The 22,444-nt window shown below is 41.7% G+C and overlaps 1 protein-coding gene across 1 annotated transcript in view; it reads left to right on the plus strand.

Moving 5' to 3' along the window:
* The window catches only part of didum (dilute class unconventional myosin), an 80,956-nt gene extending 58,899 nt beyond the window's left edge, over window positions 1-22,057 (plus strand). The window contains exons 25-38 of the mRNA XM_050179989.2: window positions 590-695; window positions 1,111-1,303; window positions 1,439-1,559; window positions 4,015-4,092; window positions 4,198-4,291; window positions 7,798-7,947; window positions 8,036-8,187; window positions 11,230-11,319; window positions 13,393-13,543; window positions 17,179-17,321; window positions 18,255-18,326; window positions 18,781-18,866; window positions 19,603-19,774; window positions 20,582-22,057. Coding sequence (XP_050035946.1) covers window positions 590-695; window positions 1,111-1,303; window positions 1,439-1,559; window positions 4,015-4,092; window positions 4,198-4,291; window positions 7,798-7,947; window positions 8,036-8,187; window positions 11,230-11,319; window positions 13,393-13,543; window positions 17,179-17,321; window positions 18,255-18,326; window positions 18,781-18,866; window positions 19,603-19,774; window positions 20,582-20,833 — 1,860 coding nt within the window. The 3' untranslated portion in view covers window positions 20,834-22,057. The remainder of the gene's footprint in view (window positions 1-589; window positions 696-1,110; window positions 1,304-1,438; window positions 1,560-4,014; window positions 4,093-4,197; window positions 4,292-7,797; window positions 7,948-8,035; window positions 8,188-11,229; window positions 11,320-13,392; window positions 13,544-17,178; window positions 17,322-18,254; window positions 18,327-18,780; window positions 18,867-19,602; window positions 19,775-20,581) is intronic.
* The last annotated feature ends 387 nt before the right edge of the window (window positions 22,058-22,444 follow it).

A 22,444-nucleotide genomic window follows, 5' to 3' on the forward strand; every position in this document is an offset into this window, starting at 1 on the left:
GGTTGCACCTACTGGCTCCAACTTGCGTATTTAGATTGCAAAGGAACTTGCGTTTTTCTTTCTATTTTTTTCAGAAGACATTTATGTTTGTCAGCTTTTATACTTGAAGTTGCACTGTTTGTAGAAAGTGCACCAACTATGGTGCATGCTACAGGAGCTGACTATGGGTTACGGTGCGGGGGCGATCATTGCATATGTGCGGCTGCGGTCTTTCACTTTGCTGAAGAGCATTGAGGTAATGGGAATGCCCCAAAGTCTAATTGGATGCTTTTCAGCGAAAGCTCTGTTCACGTGTGCTGTGTATAAAAAGAAGTCTGCAAAAATGCTCTAAATCTGGAACCTGCAGAAGAGCTTGGAACATTCCGTCATCCACTGTAATAGCTCAGTGGCTTTGCCAATATGATGCTGTTTCACAAGGCGGCATGTAGCCTATAACATGTGCTTAAGAAACAAAAATAATTCTTTGCAAGAAGTGTGGTACTTTCCTCATCTGTTAATTATCAGTTAATTATCGCTACTTGCAGGACCAAATAAAGTTTTCCTTCCTTCCTTCCTTCCTTCCTTCCTCATCTGTTGCATTTTACTTCAGCTGCATGAGTTGGAGATGGAGAATGCCAAGCTGAAGGAAGATGTAAAAAAGATGGTGAAAACTCTGGCTAACGAGGACAAGTCAAGCCGGGAGAAAGATTTGATGGGTGAGTGCGAAGCACCTTCTTTGATTTGACTGTGGTAGTTTCCCAGTGGTATTGTGGTCTAATTCCTTTGCATTGTAAGGTTTGTAATGGTTTGCATTGTGCTTTGAGAAGGAAAATTTTCGTTGATGAAAATTTTCTATCAGCTAAAACATTTTTGATAAATAGTTCTGCGCAGTTGTTTGCAGTCCTGTGGTGACATGGTGAGCACTGCAAACTCCAAACCTAGTGGCCCTTTTTTGTCGGCTGTGTGTAACGAGGAACTTTGATGCTGGTCACACTAATTATCCGAATTTTGTGAACAGGCCCCTGTATGCTTTATTAGACTCATTGAAGATGAGCATCACAATTGAAACTTGCATTTGGAATATGCTCATTAAATGTGTTCGACAAACGCATCCTCCCTCTGTGTTTGTAGCTCACTACGAGTCAATCCAAGACGAGCTGGAGCGCCGGCGCGAGGAGTGCCTGCAGTTGCGGGCAGTGCTGGCCAACCAGAATGAGGACCTGAAGTCAGTGGTAGCCCTTGATTCATATCGTGGCAATCTGGATCTGGTCAACGAGGATGGGGAGCTCCTGATGGCATTTGAGACCCAGAAGAAGCTCATCAGGTCGGTCCACCTGTTCTATGTGCCCGCTCTTCTTCTTCTCTCGGCCCTGTCTCTGTCTCATGCTCGTCTCTCGGGGCCGGCTTTCTGCACCGGCCTGCCGATGGCTGCAACCTGCCCCTGTGTGTTTGTGCGCAGACAACTTGAGGCTGAGCTGCAGACTGAGAAAGTGCGCATGCACGCCATGGAGCATGAGTTTAGGGACGAGATCAGGAAACTTCAGGATGACAATGATCGCCAGCAGAAGCTTCTCAGCCAGGTGGGTGCTGTGTCCCGTGGAAGCAGGCCTTGAGCATTCTGGGTCAGAAGTGTTGGAAGCCACTGCTCACATGACCAGAGCTGTAGACTGGCCACATTCTGGGCCGTTGACTGTACAGTCGATCCTGGACATATCAAACTATGATATATTCGATAATTGTCTATATCGAACAGTAAGGTGCCCTTGAATGTCCCATGCAAAAGTATAACTCCCTACTATGATGTATCATACTCCCATTCACGGCCACATTCGATATATCAAACACTGTGGCTTGTCGCGCCCCTGCAAGTGCATTTTTCCAAATGGGTTTGTGATCACTTCTTGCACCATCGAAAATATTCAGTGCCGACGAAACACCACTGTTTTTGCAGATGCTGTCAAACAACACATTGAATCTGAAGGGCAGTACATGCCATGAAAAAAAAAAAAAAAAAGAGCAAGGTGCATGTTGCTGTAAGTAGCCGTTTGTTATTGGCAAGAGCAGATTGCCATGCTGCTTCAAGAGTGTGAAAGGCCTTCTGGTCTAATACGCATTACACAAGAAGTGTGGAGAGAGAGAGAGAAAACTTTATGAAATGTCCTTGCTGGGGTCAAGGGGGGCGGGGACCAGGAGACTAGCCCCACCAGAGCTCCTCTTCCTCAGGCGGCGGCCAGACCTTGAGTCTTGGCGGCGGCGGCGGCAAGCCGGACTGCCCGAGTTGGTTCTCCGGGCATGCGCTGAGAAAGTGTGGACGACACTCAATATGTTTACTGAGTGGCTCCGGGCATGGGATGCTGAACCTTATTTTGTGCTGCCAGGGGTTCCTGTAGACAGGGGTTCCAGCGAACAGCAGTTTAGGGTTCTGCAAGCGGCCGAAAGGAATTCAACCCCAGCCTCCCATTTGGACGGATTTTCACATTACAGTTCGGATTTAACAATACCACCTTACGCCAGTTCCACACTTCGGTAGTCTTTGCAGAAAGACCATTGCGGAAGCGGCGCAAAAGGTCTCATTACTGTGTGATTCCCAGGTCAGTGCAGAATGCGTTCCATTCGTGCTTGCAGAGTTACAGGTCAGTGGGAATGTAGACGGATGTTCTGCGAGTTGAAAGTCGCTTTTGCATCTAATAGAGTCTGCCTGGATTGACTTGTTGCCGACGAATGACACTCGGTGATAAACCATGCATTGTAACGAACACTTCGGGCACTTTTGTATGCAATTTGCCGTACAAGTATGCTGGTGGCAGCGTGGCACATATCTATGCAGGCTTGTTTGCTTCCATGCTGTATCTATTTCTACTTAATCCTGAATAAAAATGTGCAGCAAGCACTTCGAAGCACATTGCAGTCACCATGGTTTCGTGGCCGGGCATTGCAGGCGTTTAGGGTTAGCCTTGCGAACAGTACTATATAGAATATCATTCCATAGCACGAGTGATTTGTGGCATTCGTGTGCAAAAAATAAGTAAAATTTTGTGCATTCGGTACGGTTTTAGAGAAACAGATCAGTAAATAACATTTTGCGATCTCAGTAAACTGTCCGAGACATGTAGAGTTTTCAGATAAGCTTCAAATAGGCTTATTATTTTTTATTTTGAATTATTATGATATTGAATTATTTTAGAATACTCTTTGAGTTTGATATATCTGGGTTCGACTGTATCAGGCCAAGTGTGCCAGTTCTCACAGGACCCTGTGAGAGACCTTGTCACTTGTGTAGTGGCCTCGAAACATGTGATGCATACTGCACTTCATTTTTTATGACTGTCTTAGACAGCCAGTTGCTGTTAAAGTGCTTGCTTAACGTTGCATGTGCTACTAATTATGGACATAGCTACTGTTAGGTATTTCTGAGCAGAATGGCGAGTTACCTAGTTTGACGACTTAAAAATTGAAGAAAGGAGTGTAGTATTTCTCCAGTTGTGAGCATATATCATTTTATTTTTTTTTGTCATGTTTTGAGAATTCTGTAATTTATGTTGTTGAAATTATTGAACTCAGGCATACTTTTGATGATCCTTATGCAAAGACCTTAGAATCAAAGTGAAAGTTTGTGGGGAAGTGGCCATGCATTTATTTGTAACTTTTTATGAATTCTTGAAAGGGTGCTGCGAGAGTAACTGCAGTGCCTTACCGTTGCTGGTTTTGATTATATTTGACCATTTCATCTACTACTGCAGGTTAAAGTTTGTGAGGTTGTGGTTGGGCAAATTGGGCATCTGGTCCATTTAATACAGTTTTGTTTCGCATTCTTGGGATCTGAAAAGCCAGTCTGCAAGATAGCATTTGCTTGAATTCAAACTTAGCAGCTCATGCTTACTTTTGAATGGCAAATGAAGTTTATTTGTGTCATTGCTCCCTTTAAGTGCAGCGTCACCATAAGCCAACCAAGATACATAACTGATGTCTTCCATTGATGAAATACATTTTCTGTGTGCCTGATCGTGGTTGTCCTAATTCGCTTTGAAACTGCAGAACCTCAAGAAGTCTCCCCAAGCTCAGACAGATGCGATTCTACAACATGAGATCAATCGCCTGACAGGAGAGAACGTGGTACGTAATGCATGGATGGCCTTAAGTTTCTTTCGCGGTGTTTCATTTTAAATTTTTTTCGAACTGCAGTGAAACGTTGCTGTTTTGTCTTGTGCACTTTTTAAGGATTTGAGAGAGAAGATAGATGGGTTGGCCGAGCAGCTGAAGAAGTACAAGCGGCAGCTGAAGATTTATGCGAAGAAGATGAAGGATGGCGGACGTAAGCTATGAGACCATTGCATTTTACTTTATCTACAACACTGTACAAGTAGCATTTATAAAACCATTTGTAGTATGTAGATCAGTTAAAATCATTTATAACTGCTTCATATAATGTTGTAAAAGTTGAATGCCAAGCCTAATGTAATGACTAGTGTAAATTCCACTTGTAACTTGTGGCTATGGTCAGTGATGCGTCTACAGTATACAACATGATTGTCTCAAACATCTAGGTTAAGAGCATAATTTGAGTTGACCACATGATTGGCATGCTTGGTTATTGCCTTGTGCACATGTTATTTAGAAAATTGTTTTGCATCATCATTCTGTCTACAGGCTAGGTAGGTCAAAGTAAATGGTGAACAGAATGTTTTGTTTCAGACAAAGGACTTGACCATATGTTGTGGTCACTGCGCCTGTGTGTTATATGATAAAATGCTGCATGCTATAGACAATGCGTAATATTTCATAATTGGGCTTTCCTGTGCACCTAATGTGCCATAACCGACATGACCAATCTCCCACTAGTAGCCCTCTTGAACCTGAGAGATGTTCTGAAAGCTTGTATGGTGTGAGAAACAGGGTGGCAGTGAAGTGTGGCACAACTCTTTACGCTGACACTTCATTTAAAGGACCGCTTTATTGTGGACATTTATGCTTTAATCAGTCGATCTGTGTCTAACAATGATGGAATGAAACCACAAATGCTCTAATTACGACAAATAATAAATGATAACATTGTTAATTATGATCAGCTCTGGCGTCACTGCAATGCAAGCACCAAAATATATAGCTACCCGAGGTGCCGCTCTGCAGTGGTCACAGCTGACCGGACACGTGACCACATAGGCTCATAAACCTTTGACTTTGAGAAGCACACTTGTTGAATGGCCACTTGCAGAATTCATCTGCTATTCATGAATGTGTTGCACTATTGTCGCCATTAGAATCGTGGTGTTCGTTATCGTTAAGTGAGGCTGATGACCTTGCGCAAGTCCGAATCACTACCACGGGAATGTAGCGATCCATTTTCATTTTGGCCTCTGCAGAGCAGTGGGTTGAAGGTGGCCATGAAAACGTGCCTTTGCAAAATCAAGCGAGCAAATTTGGCTGCTTTTACCTGGTGTCCACTCATTCCATCCACTGTTACCAATGAGGCTTAGCCGCTGTTGTCAGGGCCCTGTGCAGAGAAACAAATGAAATGATATGGCTGCTGCAGTGCCATTCCATTGCTTCCATGTACAGTACTACTGCACTCCATATCGATGCTCTGCTATGATGAGTGTCAAGCAGGATTTTGTGTGTCATCTGCCATATGATGCATGCTTGTCTGACTTGCCGCCTACTACAACTCGGAATACGTGGGATGGGTGCGTGAGCGAGCGACTGGCATGTAGGCTCTGCCCAGATACAACGTCCCTGCATGTTTCGCTTGAAAGACCGTGTATCCGTATCAGGAAGTCAAAAACAAAATCTTTGCACAGTGCCCCTTCGTTTCACATGAACTTTGTCTATAAATGCATGTCACTGTGAGTGACAAACACTTCACGAAGGTGTGCCATCCACTGGTGCCGCTGATGACAGCTACCATATCAGCCAGTAGGCCTAGATCGCTGGCCGCCACAGCTGATAGTATTTGCAATCCGGCTGGAGCTCATCATATAGAGAGCTTATTTTTGCCAACATGGTCAACATTAGCACAATTACGTCCTTCTCTAATAAATATAATTTGTTTTCTCGATGCTGTGGGGTCGAAGAGAAACACGTAAACCAGGTGATTTGCCTTGCTGAAATGGTTGGCATGTGCTGTCAATTTGTGCGATGAAATACTCTTGCATTGTGGTTCCTGATCATGTCATTGTTTTGTATTTCTGGTTGCTGCTTTGCAAAACAGGTGCACTTTCAATATAACTTTATCCTACTAGTTACCATTTCATGTCAGAAGCAAACTGTAGCTGATTTTCCTGCTGTTATAAGCAATGATAGACGTGAAAGGTGTGCTTGACTGTGGTGACTGGACCGGCAAAGAACCAGCCCACCGCTGTTCCTGGCTCTGCTGCAGCCACGCAATCTCTGCGAGTTGTTTGTTTGTCCGGTATCCAATCCAACACCGCATCTTGTCGGAACTTGTTGGAAATTGATTGGGTATGGCAGTTGGTACAAGATGGATGCTGGATCATACTGTGCGCCTCTTCAAATGTGAGCAGATGACCAGTCCGACAGGGAACTGATGAAGCAGCATCTATTTGTCTTATTCTGAACAAGCATCCCGATTCTGCTTGAACAATACTTGCCGAGCCAGCAAAACGTCAGTCTGAGGAGCCACTAAATGTGTCATATTGACGATGATGTGACGAGCTGCTATAGTTTGAGATAATCTGTTCGCGCTGACTTTAAAACTGTATTAAATATGTTCCAAGGCAACATTCACCATTAATACTTGTTCAGAGGTACATGTATGGGCAGGAGAATCGAACACAAACATCTCAGGTTTGAAATTTGGTGTCAGTAGCCCTTTAAAATTTTATACAAAACTTCACTGTCTTAGTTATGTCAGATGTGAGGAAAGTGCACCTGTAGATTTTGTGTATCCGCTGTTGCAGGGTGCAGGCATTTTACAAATTATGTGGCTGTGAGTTTCAGCCTACAGTGTTGAAAATTAGGAACTGAAATTTGGTCTATGCCAGTGTACAAGCGAAAACTGCTGCAACCCCTACTTTGCACTGTGAACTGCATTTTTGTGTTTGCTATTTACAGTTACTAATAACTGACTTGACTTTGTCATGGTAGGAGAGAAGTCCTGTGACAAAGCAGGTCATTTGTCAAGATATTGGCATTAAACCAGCAACCTCCTTCCTCATTATTCTATTATTTGTTAAATTCATGTCTTCATGTTGAAGCACTCTTCAGCCTACCTTGCGTCATGCTAGCATCTGTTCTGGCATTTTTTTGTAGCTGGGGGCTGAATCCTGCATCTGCAAACCACAGCATTGAAGCTTGAATCATACTTCTTTGCTAACACCAAAATGAAAAGATGCATTCATGTTTATCTTTACTGGCTCACATTTTCATTTGTATGGCACATGCAACGTCTTCAAATGCATAAGTTTGAGCACAACAGGCTTTACAGCTGTAGTTCTAGGGGGAGTCTTTACAAAAAACTTTCATGAGTTAACTTCTTAATGTTTACTTGTCATTTTTTTTGCTATTTATACGTATAGTGCATCCCAGCTAACGTTAGCCAAGCTGTTCAATGAAAAAGGAAAGAAAAAAAAAACGTAAGGAAACTGTGAAAGTTAAAATTTTTACACCTATGTTTGGTCTTTAGACCTCTGGCGACCAGACATTGTAGGTCTTGTAAATGTATCTTGCACCATGTCTTTTTAAAATCTTTTTAGTTGAACAGCTTGGCTAAACTTAGCTGGTACACATGGTATAATGTATTCTCACTGAATCTGTCTGAGTTGCCCCCATTTTGCAACATAAATTTCAAATTTTTTTCTGCAGTTCTTGACCAGGCTGCAGACGTCAAAGTAGAGGCAGCCGAGGAGCATGGAAAGAACATGCCTGAAATCATGCACAAGAATGCCGAGTACCTTGGAATGTTTGAGTACAAGGCCGAAGACGAGAGTATAATTATCAAGAACCTTATCATAGGTAAGAACCAGAGCCTTTTTTGGTGTGTCTTGAGTAAATTTTTTAATTGTGCTATGTGCCTCTTTCCTGTTTTTCTCTCTCTCCTTAGACCTCAAGCCAAAGCTGGCAGTGACACTATTGCCCGGCCTACCTGCTTACATTTTGTTCATGTGCATCCGTCACACGGATTATGTCAACGACGATGAAAAAGTCAAGAGCCTGCTGAACAACATTGTTTTTGGCATCAGAAAAGTGATTAAGGTAGGGACAGCACAGAGCACTCGTTCGTTGGTCACAGCTAAGCCTTAGGCTAGTTCATATTGGTAAACTTGCACTGCTAAGTTTGTGAATGATAATGGCATCTCGCATTTTAGAAAGTGCTTGCTGGCTTGTAGATTGAGGAACGTTGGTGACGAATGCAAACATTTTCAATTCTGCAGTGCTTGACTATTCATGAAGTGACTTATCGCATCTAATATATAGGTTTTACAGCGAAGCTGTTAATGCAACTAGAATTGTGCTCCGAAATGGTATATGCCAGTTTTCATGGCTTTGAAAAAAAGAAATCACCCACAAAGCCTATATTTCGAGGAAATGTAGGTATTGTTAGGGGCAATATGCAGGCTAATTTTGAAATGTACGAGTCAATTAGGTGTTAAATAAAAGTTGTTAAATCCTCGTTTTCAGCCCGTTTAGAAGCGTTATATGAAACACTTACCGTATAAAGTGTTCACTCTTTCCTGGGAGGACCATAAACGGCAGGAATGTCACATGTTGTGGAAATTGGGGCCACTCCGTGGGTCCCGTGTACGGAAAGTAAGTGTCTAGGGTAATTGTACTTTGAAATGAATTACTGCCAATTTTAATACTTTTTACATGGCTTGTCGTTCATTTTCGATCTCCTTGGTGAACTATGTGAGGCACGGCATTTATAGTTAGTTGAAGTATGAAGCCTGTTGTGTGTGACGAGCGATAAATATTTAATCTCTATAGCTTAATTACAGCCTTTCCTCAAATTTATTTATTCAAGCATTCCTGAGTGTCATACTGTCATTGTTATATTTCCCAATGTCATAAAGCAGCGGCACAAGACACCAATTTTAATTTTGGTGAAAATAGTGGGAATGTTAATTGCAATTTGTGGTGAAACTTTCATTTTACTAGTGTAAATAGAAGCATTGGAAAAAAATTAGTGATCACTTGTTTTTTTGTTTATCTTCTAGGGGAGTGCAAATGGTGATTTTTGAGACTGAATCGAATACGAATCGAATAGTGCCAGAAGTGAATCGAACCGAATATTGAGTACTTCACAAATAGTTTCCAAATAATGAACAGCCATTATGACAATTTATATAATACAATATTCTCATCCCAGCATTCTTAAAGTTAGCAAGTTTCTATCATTATGTGGTACGTTAGGAAGTGTTGTTCTTTAAAAGCACAGATGGAGCATTAAAGCCAAACAAGTAGTTTCTTCGCATGCACAGGACTCTTTTGAGAGCGCGAGTGATCACTGTACAGCCTGTAAAGTATGGCTACCTAAGGGACGTAGCCTGCTTAACCACGCAAGTTGTCATGTTTTAGTTCTATACTTTGCACACAGCGGGGAAACTTTACCGTAATTTCACTCCAGTTTTATGTTTATTTGGGTGCAGTTGATCTTCTGAAATATTCAGAAAATATTTGAAAACTATTCGCATTTAGAAATAGTAACTATTCAATTCGAAGACTAAATTTCATTCGTTATTCGGAAGTTTCAAATATTCTCACGCTGCTGTTATTTTCATGTGTATGTAACATGGCACTTTGTTAATATTTTGTTAAAATTAGGGCCAGGTTACAGCTAATGTGTAAGCAAAGCTCGAAATATGTGGGTCAATTTCAGAATTTCCAATAAATTGTGTAGGCAAGTGCTCTGGAGCTTTATGAGTACATATTACAAGCAGTGCAAAATTTAGCCTACTGCCATGATATAGCTACATTTACGACCAAGATCAATCTCGAAAAAAATGGGCAGACCTCTATGGCAAGTCTGTTATACAATGTGTACATTTGGTGAAAATAAGGGGCATTAATGGTTTGCCTGTAAGCAAAATTGGAAGTGTTCCGAGTAATTACATCCTTTACGATAAATTGTATAATTGGAGCATACATGATTCACATTTACAAGTGATGCAAAATTCTGCACGCAGCCGTGGTATAACTACAAATGCCACCAAAATCACACTTAGCATCAATGAGCAGGCCACAATGACAAATCTGTGTGGAAAATTAAATGTGTATGCAGCAAATACAGCTGTTGCCAAAAAAAAAATAAAAAAAATACTGAAACGAGTGTCTGCAAGTGTCGCGCTACCGTTCTGAGCTATCTTTCCCAATGTCCATTCAATATAATCCTTGCGCCCTTGTTTTCGGTATTTCTCTGCATTATATATGATGTTCACCCGGTGTCCTCGGTCATGTAAACGAGACACCTTGTTTCTGTTTGGCTAAAGCAAAAGTCGGGTAAAGTCAGTTCAAAGTGGGTGGATTGATTGCAGCTTCTGCAATAAATTATGTGTGCATTTAATCAGTGGTTCGAAAGTGCCATACTGTGGTTATGAGCTATGCCTCCAAATAACCTGAGAGAACTCTAGCTTACACCAAGTTTATGTTTGCTAGAAAGCGGGGTCATGTTCAGTGCAATATATGACGAAACTAACTTTCCTGGCCTGATTAAAAGCATTGTAAATAATTACTGAATCCTCCTTTCTTTTTTTTTTTTTTTGCAGTATACAAGGTTTGTAGTAGGTTTCCCCAGTGTTCTCGATAAACTAAAAAGAAAGCACCTTCTTTATATTTCTTCAAGATTAGAGGCAGCTTATAGGTAGTGTGTAAATGAAGTTGGAAGTATGTGGAACGATTACGGTCCTAGCAGTAAATTATGTATGCAGGCTGTCCAGAGCATTATAACAGTGTTTTAGGAACAGTTTAAAACTAACCTGCAGCCCTGGGGAAAATGTCAACTTGGATCAGATTCATTGAAAAGGGGGGAACATTATGGCCAATGTTCTTGCACAGTAAAATATGTGTGGATGAATTAATGCATTTGTAAAATTTTTTTATCAAGTGCCTGAAGACTTTATATGCTGGCAATGTTTTAACTGGACCAGCCATACTGGGGCAACCTTTTAAATTGTGTGATTTTACTACGGGTAGCTGAAATCTTTATTGCAACTGCTCAAAAGAAACAGGTTCACTGGAAATTAGGTTGTCATTCTGCTAGGTCACACAAGTCTTCATTTATTTTTTCTTTCTTTGCAGAAGCGGCATGAGGATACAGACTACACTGTCATGTGGCTTGCAAATACCTGCAGATTCATGCACAACTTAAAGCAGTACAGTGGAGAGAAGGTTTGTTTTTACCTCCCTATTCTAGTCTGGAGTGAGCCATTGTGGTTCGTTTTTGTTTTCGTAGACTTGCATACATCATTGCTTGCGTGTAAATGTGTGCTTTCTTTTCTGTGAAAACTTGAGCAGTAGGCATCCCCTGCCATCTTCTGTGATAGGGCTTTTGTTTTAAAATTCAAGGCTGAGGCATAATTAGGCTCAAAAAACAACAAAAAAGACACAAGGAAGCAAACAGGACAGAGCAAGTTCAAGTTAGCCGTCTGTCCTGTTTGTTTGCTTTGTCTTTTCTCGTACCTAATTAAGCCTCAGCCTTAGAAAATGCATCAAGTAAGCATATTGTCTTTTCTTCATTGTTAGAGGCATGGCTACCTGCCCAACAAGGATTCCTTGGGTGTTTGTCTTTTGTTTCATGGTGGAAAATCTTTTTTTTTTCCCCCACTGGTCAAATCGCAGCAGGTCTGTATTTTGTGTGGGTCATGCTTAATTCACCAGCACCATGGCAGACCACTCTCCTGCACCGTTGTTGGAGCATAAACTCAAGTGGACATTTTCCAATATACATTGCATCACCTCTGCAGCCTGTGTGTCATAGCTTCCCCTGAAGTCCCACTCTGAGTATAATGTTTTTCTCTGGCAGATCTGGATTTGTGAAATCCAAGCAAGATTGAGCACACGCTGTATGGTTCAGGTAGCTCTTTCAGTGGTGGAACAGCTGAACCAATTGAGCCAAACTGCGCCAAAATGGCATTTTATCAGAAAATTTGCGCTGCGCCAAGGCATGCATAAGAGCGAAGCCCTCCTTCTGTTGTTGCTTCGCAGCTAGCAAAACTGAAATCAAACCAACAGCACGCTATCATCATCATAGAAGAAGAAAGCAGAGGCCCGTCCATAGCGTTTCTCACTATATAGTGAGACTCTGTGGGCCCGTCGGAGTCGTCCGGTTCATCATTCACACATTTTTCTCTGATGGACATGTACAATGTAGTGCCACTGTACTGTCTTGTTGGTGCTTTCTTTCGGTGTTCATCGAACCCTTGTGGTACCGTGGAGTTTACCAAAGGAGGATGTCGCATTCTAGGATTAAAGGTAAACTTTTTCTATCTTTATGGGCCGGCGATAGCGGGGCTTTGCAAAAGAGCTGCTGCAATCAGAATCGCTCGCTCTGCATAGTTAAGAGCGGTTTAGTGAACGAGGTCGAATGCGGTACATTGGCGAGAGCTGCCATTTCGATGAATGCTGCCATGTTCGATGACACAAAAAGTTTGGAGTTTGGATCGCTCCGCTGTTTCGGTGAAATAGTGTTGCTGATGCCAACGCAAAACCCTACTTGGCACTGACACTTTATTTCGAAACTCTATATTCGAAAACCTATTCGAAAACTCTATAATGTGCACGGATGACATGAGTATATTGCATGATGTCATGTTCAATGCAGGCACGCATACTCAATTGGTCTTGCGATGAGCCTTTGCCCACAAGCCGCGACTGTCACACTGTGTTGCATCCTGGGTTAATAAACACGTGTTTGTTGACGATCTGTCTGTAATGCCTTTTCTGCGCTGTATCGACGAACCCGGCCGTAGTGCCCTTTTTGCGTCATCATGTGGAGGAGCATCACGTCCATTTATGACCGCGCTTGCAGAGTAAGCGTCGCGCAAGCCCGTCTCCGCAACATATAGACTATATTGGTTAAAATTTGCGTGGTATATGGTAAGCACACTTGCATTGGACTCTGCGCCAAAAGTTTAGGACGACAGAAGGCTGAGCTAGTTGGTAAGGATTCATAATGCAAAAACAGAGGCGGGGGGGTAAGGACACAAGAGAAAAGTGTATAACACGAACACCGTGTGGCGTTCGTGTGTCTGCACGCCTTACCTTTTTTTTTTTGCTTTATGTGCGAAAAGTGCTTGCTGCTACGCCAAATTGGCTTTTCGTCTGCGCCAGGACGTGCGCCGAAAGGTGAAATGGCTGTTCCACCACTGCTTTTTCAAACTGACTCGTGGAGTTAACGTTAGTGAGCCTTTTGTTTGCAGAATCGTTGTGCAAGTGTTGTTTTTGCTACATTTTTTTTTTCAGCAATTCCAAGTTGAGAACACGCCCAAGCAGAACGAGCAGTGTTTGAGGAACTTCGACCTGTCTCAGTACAGGCAGGTAATGAGCGACATAGCAGTGTGGATCTACCAGGCTGTCATCAAAAGCATGGAGGAAAAAGTTCAGCCTTTGATTGGTACGTGCTGCTGTGTTGTCAAATGTTCTTGATGCAACTTCACCTGTAAAGAGCAAAAGTTTATTTTATTGCTCTATCTATGATACGGATCTCCGTGAATTTGCACCATTGGCACTGCTGCTGCCATCGTGATATTTCACTATCAAGGGCACATGTGCGGTTTGTGTGTAGAGGGCTGGAAGGTCTCCAGAGACGCTGAGGGCATTTGGCTGCAATAACAACCAAGCAAAGTAGATGCACCGTCAACGCTCCGCTTATCGGCTCAGTGCTGGGGGCAGCATTTTGCCTTCTGCTGCTGGCATGAGCTTTGTGTGCACGCACACTGTAAGCATCTTGAAGGGGTGGCGCAAGACGACAAAGACAGGAGGCAAGAACACACAGGACAGAGCTGAACTCGCAACTAACTTTATTCAAAGGCATACACAGACTTATGTACTACAACCCATACCCACGTGCTCTCCCATCGATGGCACCATTATCAGTGTGCAAGCAAAAACACTAAATCCTGTAATCTAATGCTGTACTATAAGGCAGTTTAAAAATTGAAATTCATTGTCATACAAATTTAATGCAGAGCAATCCTTACACAACGCAATCCTTTTTCCTGATATAGTAGGCCTCAATAATCTCCCTTGTAGTCTGATTTCTATGCCTGATTTCTATTGATATGCTTGTGACGATCTTGCCTCAGCGTTTCTTCTGGAGTTTTAAAGATGACAGGCTGCCACAGCAACCTTGCATTTTTTAAAAGGCCCCTTATGGGGCCACCAATGCAATGCCTCGGCGGAGCTCACATATCGCTTACCACTCGTGACCCCTCTTTGCATTTGTATAGCAGTACCATTCTTTAACGCTGACAGTTTCAGCTTGTTACATGCAGTTGGAGTGCCCAGGAAGCATTCAAACGAGTGAACACAATCAGCAGCCGAATGGAGGAAGGTGGTAGTTAGGGGCACTGGCCTCGCCGCCATGATAGTTTTCTCACAACAGCTCTGCCATCCCCTGATTTGATTTTTTCATGCAACCCAATTATAACAATTATTGGTTATAACAATGGAATTTTCATGGCACTTGAACATTGCTATTAGTGGTTTGACTGTACTGGCAAACATGCAATGACCAGGTAGGTAACTTCACATTTATTCTGTGGTATTCTGCTATCCAAATTGAGTGCCGCCAAGAAAAAAAAAACAATAGAATATGGCATTCACTGTATTTTGATGGGTGCTCATGGTGGTCACTGAGTATTTCTTGTGCATTGTGCATGAATATGTTAAATGAGCTAACTTACATATAAACTTACCTAATCGATGAGATTGGATTGCACAAACTTCAATAAAGGTCCTGCAGTATGTACGTCAGCACGCAGTGGGCGTCTCCCACGCAGGGACCGACAGGGAGTACCTGGCGGCCGCTGCGTGAGCCTGCCGGATGGCCCATTGCTGGTCTTGTAGTAGCGAGCTTCGTAAGGTCTTCCCCCACTTGTCCGAGGTAGAGTCGGGTGGAGCGTTCAATAAAAAAATTGTTGAGGGTGTTGAGAAATTAGCGATAACAGCATTTAAAGCAACCTAGTATTCATGCGGACCATTTTTCTAACGAGAAAGAAAACCTATACAATATTTTTTTAATATACAGTATGCCCATGACAATGCCTCCATGCACCATGGATTGCATCAATGTCAATTCAAACTTCATCAAATACGGGCACTGGGAATGGGCAGACGCGTGCTTTTCTCAACTCTCAGCAACTTTTGTTGCGCATTTTCAGGCTTTATCAAACAAGAAGTAGTGCGATCTTGTTACAGTGTGCTTTCCCAATCATTAGAAGAGCGCGTCCCTGGTGATTTTGTAACTATCTGCTTTCTTAACCTTTACAAGACCGTGCGCTTAGTTTGCCTGTCTGTAATATACACGAGGTACTAGATGACAATGTGATATCAGTGGTCTCACTGGTACGGTGATGGGTGTCAGGTGTAGCTTTTAAATTTCGGGAGCTATTCTTTTCTCTTTTATTGGAAAGGAGGACTACAGAAGACCTAGGTTGCTTTAAACACTTTTATCAGTCATTTCTTGGCATCTTCTACAACCTTTTCATTGGCACCTTATCCAATAAGTAAGTTAATAAATGGTAGCTAAGTAAACTTAAATATTAGTTGCTTGTGAGGAAAAAAAAGAAAGAAAACCTCGATCAGCATTAACAGAACAGAGGCCTCTTAACATACAGTAGATGCTGTTTAAGTCTTCAGTTTCTTTCCCTTTTTGTTCTCTCTCTCTCTTTTGCCACATTTAGTTGGAACGTCCAGTATGTGGATTTCCTTTGTCGGGTGAATGACACTCTTTCATTTCCATTTACTTTCCTCCACCTTGTGGGCTTCTGCAGAATCGATTTGCCGTAACCTAATAGTATTCTGTGAAGTCAAATAAAGAAAATCTTTTCTTGATCTGCCTGTATTTCACTCTTGTTGAGCTTTACCAAGCTGCTCCGAAATGTGTATCTGCTGCTCCAAAGTGGATGATTCCTGCTTGAAGCCCGTTCTAAAGTGCCAAATTTGCTGCTCCCAGAGCTTTTCCAAAACCCCCTTAATTGCATACATCCCTGTATTTTAAGAAAGGAATGGTGGGGGGAGGGGTGTCTTCACGTGCTTGACTTGCCAATCAATAACAAGAGCTGATTTGAAAAGCAACACCATTTTAGAAGAAGAGTAAGATCACTTTATAGGAAGAAAGGTGATTTAAGGTTTTCAGCACATCTAACCACTGTGTTCGAGTTGCTTCCGTTATGCTTCACTTGTTCTTGAAGCTTCACGATTCAGTTTAGCGTATTCTTGCCTGCTTGCGGAACAGCACTTGCATTATTCTATGTATTTTCCTTTGTGGCAACTTAAGAGGAAGCTTTAGCTTGGGCCCAACTCCAACGCGGCCTATTCAAATACATGTAAAATGCAAAAACTCTTTTATGAGATAACCCCTGGACCGATTCTAATAAAATTTATTGCATTTGAAAGAGAAAGTTAAATTCTAGTGACTCATGGAAGCAGAATTTCGATTGAAAGCCTGAATTTTGTTTAAAAAATTTTAAAGAATTCGCAAGTTTGAAAAGAATAGACGCACAAAGATTATAAAATAATAGCTCAGCATCAAGAACAGATATCACTGTTCTGTAAATGGCGTCCATTAGATCATTCAACATGGACAAATTCTATTTGTTAATTTATATCTTACGTGAGTTTGTTACGTTGTGTATGAGGGTTCTGCGAAAGCTGTATTTCCATATTACTGAATATTTTGGGGGTTCATGTGTAACATATCAATTTTGTCCACTTTAGATGTGCTATCAGATGTAATTCACAGAATTGTGATATGATTTATTCCTTGCTGAGTTAGAGTTGTAAACCTGATAGTTTCGTTTTCTGAAAATTTTATATTTTTGTCAATTTTAATAAAAAATTGACGATCTAAATAAAAATTTCGAAGCCAACATTCGCTAGATTTTAAGTTTTTCCTTTAAATGCAATAAACCTCATCAAAGTTGGTGTAGTGGTTGCCGAGAAAAATGAATTCTCCTTTCACGTGTGTTTAGATAGGAGCACCCGAGTTAACGCTTCCTCTTAAGTACTGGCTTCTTCTTTCCGCAGTTCCAGCAGTGCTCGAGCACGAGGCGATTGCGGGGATCTCTGGAAACAAGCCTTGCGGAATGAGGAGCCGAGCGTCCAGCTTGGCACGCGACCTGGAGTCTCCTGTGGATCCCCAGCATGCTCTCGATGTTCTGCTCAAAGAGGTGGACTCCCGCGATATCCCTCTTCTTTGTACTTGCTACAGAACAGAGTGCAAAAACCATCATGTACTGTGCTTTTGGTGCACATTTAAGAGCACCAAGTGGACAAATTAATCTGGCACCTCCACTACAGTGTACCTCATAGCCCACTGGGCAGTTTTGAAGCATTAATGAGCTTCACAATTTAGTAACTTTAGTTGAAAACACATTCTTATGTAGTGAAAAGAATCTGGCAAACGGAGGCACTTTTTTTGTTTAGTAATATCGTATGACGCCAACAGACAATGAAACCAAAGAAAGCATAAAAGGAATTAACTGTTCTCTTTATTGAACTGTAGAATTGTAGCACTGTACACTGCACTGTAGCATTGTACACGTCATGCATAGGCTGAAGGTTCAGCTCCCACTGGTGATAAGTTTTCTGCCACTTTTGTTTCTCTTTCCCTTATTGTTTCTTCATTTCAGATAAAAAGGACAGCTAATTTTCTCTATGCTTTCTTTGTCTTCATTGTTTGTTGGTTTCATGTTTTCGTGGAGTGAGGCATAAGGTGATATTGTTGGCGAATGCTCTTAGACAAGTATTACTGTGGATGGATGAGGCAGAATAGGCAATAGAACACATTCTCTTGTTCAAAATGAGGAGGGTTTCATAAGCACTGTAGCATGGCGCCACAGATGCATGGCCTCCTTTTGCTGTTCATCAACTGTTTCAGACTGCGTTCGTAATAAATTGGCTGTCATAAGCCAAGTTCATGTGCCTTCTGAACTCGGAGGTAGTTATATGCATCGAGACTGGGGCCAAGGCCACAGTCAATACACACACACATGCTGGATTGTATGAGATAAAACAGATGAATGCATAAATAGTATGGCTTTCTTTCTTTTTGACTGAAACTTTTGTATCAACTGACTGCTTGTTTCATGTTTTCTGTGCAGCTTAACAACTTCTACAAAGTGCTGCTGGTTCATGGAGTTGACCCTGAGCTCATAACTCAAGTTTTCAAGCAGGTATGTTACTGTCCTAGCTTCCTTACTATTACATTTTTGTTGTAATGAATAAATAAATACTGATGCATGTAATCTTATTTAATTTCCTTTATTGTTTGCTATAAAGCTGATTTCTTGTGGATATTGTGGATTAGGTTAAAATTGCAAAAGCATGCGCAATAAAAGAAGCAAAGGAAGAATCTTGCATTTGTAAAACATGAAATTAGTTCTTGCATTAAGCTCAAGTACTATTGAAAAAAGCACACATTAAATTTGCTTTCACCATTACAGATGTAGTTTGCGCATTCACATTATGCAAGTTACTCTTCTATGTGAACATATATGTAAGTCTTGTGCATGAGGTATTCTTGAGGTTATCACGCGAGATCGTTACTTCCCAGCAAGATGTGTTTTTAGCTTGTAATACTTAACACTACATGGTAGTAAATATTTTTACTTCATTTGTGTTCAACAGCTATTCTACTTCATCTGTGCTGGTGCCTTGAACAACCTGCTTCTTCGCAAGGACATGTGCCACTGGTCCAAGGGCATGCAGATGAGGCAAGTCTATTTTGGTGTCTTTCTTATGCTAGAATGACTCTGTGTACCCTTTGTAAGCACTATAAATTCAATCTATAAATCAGTTGTATTGGACAATGACTGCCATAATGGGTGACAAACAAGTACTAATTGTAAAGTGCCCAAAAGCTCACTTTGATGAACTTCTAATAGTAACTACACTGATGTGCCCTCGTGTATTTATTGTTAACTGCAAAGCAATGTTGAAAATCTCAGCTGTAGAATAATGATTTCCTCGCAGATAGCACATGTACTAGAAAATATGCTACAATATACACCCCCAAAAACTAACTGAATGCTACTGATGCTTATTCTCTGAATAAAACAAGTGCAAGTGCCAGGTTTCCAGGAGTCTCTGCACGGGCTTTGAAAGAACATGTTGTGCACCTCATTTCTTCGGAGACAATTGTAACAATTTCGGTAATGAGGATAGACTGAGGAGACCCATACATTGGCAACATGCTAATATACATTTCTCCTTTGCCATTTTAATTGCTTTTTCAATTTCTCCATAAGTGACTACCAGAACTCTTGCTATGACTAAACGCAAAGCTTGATGGGGTCAAGAGAACCGTGCATTGGCAGAATGACTCTCTTGAGCCCTTTGAGCCCCATGTTCAGTCAGGACACAAGTTCTGGTTGGCACTTGTGGAGAAATTCACGCTTGATTTGTAGCAACACTTACTGAATAGCGAGAGGCGGCCCTGTAACCATGCAGATACAACCTGAGCCATCTGGAGCAGTGGTGCCGAGACCAGAAGGTCTCGCAGAGTGAGGTGCTAGACACGCTTCAGCCCATAGTTCAGGCATCGCAGCTGCTCCAGGCCCGCAAGACGGACGAAGATGTTGCCAGCATCTGTGACATGTGTGACAAGCTCACCACAGCGCAGGTATGTCTTCGTTTTGCTTGCAGCTGTCGGGTGTTTTAGTGTAACTACAAATGCTGTCAACTGTGAAAGTAGGAGAGTTGTCGCCTGCCGCTGTGGCTAAGTGGCTGTGGTCTTATGCTGCCAAATGCGACGTCACAGGTTTGATTCCCGGCCGCAGCAACCACCATTCGATGGGGGCGGAATGCAGGAACGCTTGTGAACTGAAATTAGTGCATGTTAAGGAAAGCCCAGGAAATCTAAATTAATACGAACTCCCCCACCTCATTGGTGTTTTCTATAGCCTGTGTTGCATTGGGACGTTAAACCCTGTAATTTGATGCAAACAAGGTCACTGGGGCAGTCTGTAGGCTAAGGGATCATGTTTTGCATGCTTCCATACAACTTCAGCACATGTCGCATCCACACAAGTTTTTCTGCCTGCAATAGTGTTTTGTTTAGTGACTAAACATGCTTTATATATGAGGCCTCAAGTCATGGCTACTTTTCACACTGCCTTCAAGCAAATTATTGACAGTTACCTTGCATCATTTTTGCATCATTTTACTTGAGCTTTTTCTGACTCCAAAAAAAGGTGAGTGTTATCGCCAACAAGCACCCATTCACTGTTTCCAGAGCTTACACCTTGAAGTGCACTTCCCACATGTTACAATGATTTGTTGACATTTTTTACGATGCACTTTATAGCTCTAAACGTACCAGGAGAATGCACCTACTAAGAATAACTTAGGTAGTTATTCATGCTGTTTGCAGCATAACTGTGGTAGTTGCATGTCTAATGCTTAGTTTGCATACACGCACCTTTTTCAGATCACAAAGATCCTCAACTTGTACACACCTGCAGACGAGTATGAGGAAAGGGTTCCCGTTTCATTCATACGCAAAATTCAGGCCAAGCTTCAAGAACGGAACCAGGAGACACTGCCTGTGTCTGACAACACGCTTCTGATGGACACTAAGTTTGCATTCCCAATAAGGTTTCCTTTCAACCCATCCAGGATACAACTGGAAGACATCAACATTCCCGATGTTCTCAACCTTTCCATGTTGCGAAAGCTGTGAACACTCATTTTCATTTTTTTTTTATTTCTGTAATGTATTGAGAAGTGTAACTTATATTTTGCTGAGGGCCTTTTGCTTGTGCCTCTGGCCTGAGCAGCAAACAAACTTCTAGCCAACTGTCACAATTTTTTTGTGTGCCTATACTTTTTTTTATGTCCCCTCTTGTCATTCCTCTCCCCCATGTGCCAGGCATACTTTTTTTCTGTGTTCACAGAAAGAAAAAGCCATAATATGTATGTGGCCATATCTAGCTCTCCTCTGTTCTTCACCCTGCATTTGTAAAACAGAAGAGCACATGTAGTGCTTGCAGAGCACAATGGCCACCTTGTTTTTTTTTCCTTTCTTCTTTTTTTTTTGCACGGGATCCTTTAGCTGGATGCCGTCTTAATACTGTTTTGTGCATATCATGCTTTCAAAGCTGTGGTTGTGGTTAAGGTGGCCATAGTTTTATCTGTGATGTTTGGCTTTCGCATACACGGTCTTCACATGTATAGACAGAATATTATGTTGGTGGTGTTGTATATGTGATTCGAGGAAGAAATTTATTTTTCGATGTTTTTAAGAAATATATTTTTAACCTACCTTTTTTTTTTTCTTTTCGAACTTGCAGAATTTACCCTTTTTAAGAAGTTGCCCGGTTTGTTCGGTTTCTTGCCTAATTCTTTTGACATTCCGATATTTATGGATCTACACTTACAATATTTATTTTTTTCATTCTAATGTTTTACTCTTGTTATTGTTTGCTGACTTACTATTACTTTGGAGTATTGGACGTGTTTTTCAGACGAACAATAAGTTTGTACACTTGACCTCATGTGGCTGCCACTTTTTCTTTGCGCCCCCATATTTAGCGCCATCCTGTGTTTGCAAGCTCTGGGCAAAACGAGAAGATTTAGACAAACTGAGAACAGGAAGATGCTTCAGTGTAACAAGAAGACGGAAGTCAATTATCCCTGTAGCCAAACGAGCACCGTGTTGGTGTAGCTGGGGAGAGGCATATGTTATTATAAGCATTCAGCACAAAATGACTAACCTGTGGGTGTCATGTATTGTACCTGTAAGGTGGTTGAAAACATTCCCCATGTAATTTAAAGCAAGCGTCGGTTGTTGTTCATAGGAGCAGGTTTTCCATGCATATGCCAAATGCACGCACCAAATACACCAAATACTGTTGACAATTGCTGTACATTAGTTTTTGAAAATAAAGTAGTAGAAACTAAGCAACATGACTGTTATGTTGTTTTATTCTACACAGTTCAAGTATCCATGATTTTGATGAAAAAGACTCAACATAGCAAATAGACATGCTCCGCAAACACTGAGGGAATTCGAAATCATTTGATCTACTGGTGCTGCCTACCTATTTGCAACCTTATAATCTATGGATTCTGTCTACTTTGAGATGCATCGTCTGTGTATGTCCCTGTCACACTGGTTTTTTACTCATCAGTGTTAGCAGACGACAAGTCATAGAACAGTGCAACTGCATGTCGACATGTGTTTAATGCGTCATTTAACATCACACTTTCAAGGACACATTATGCACTGGTATTGGGAATGGCCCACCCACTTCTTTAGGTTGGTTTGTGAGAAATAGTTCTTGGGGCTAAA

Source organism: Dermacentor andersoni, chromosome 5 (assembly GCF_023375885.2).
Source record: "Dermacentor andersoni chromosome 5, qqDerAnde1_hic_scaffold, whole genome shotgun sequence".
NCBI classification, from domain to species: domain Eukaryota; kingdom Metazoa; phylum Arthropoda; class Arachnida; order Ixodida; family Ixodidae; genus Dermacentor; species Dermacentor andersoni.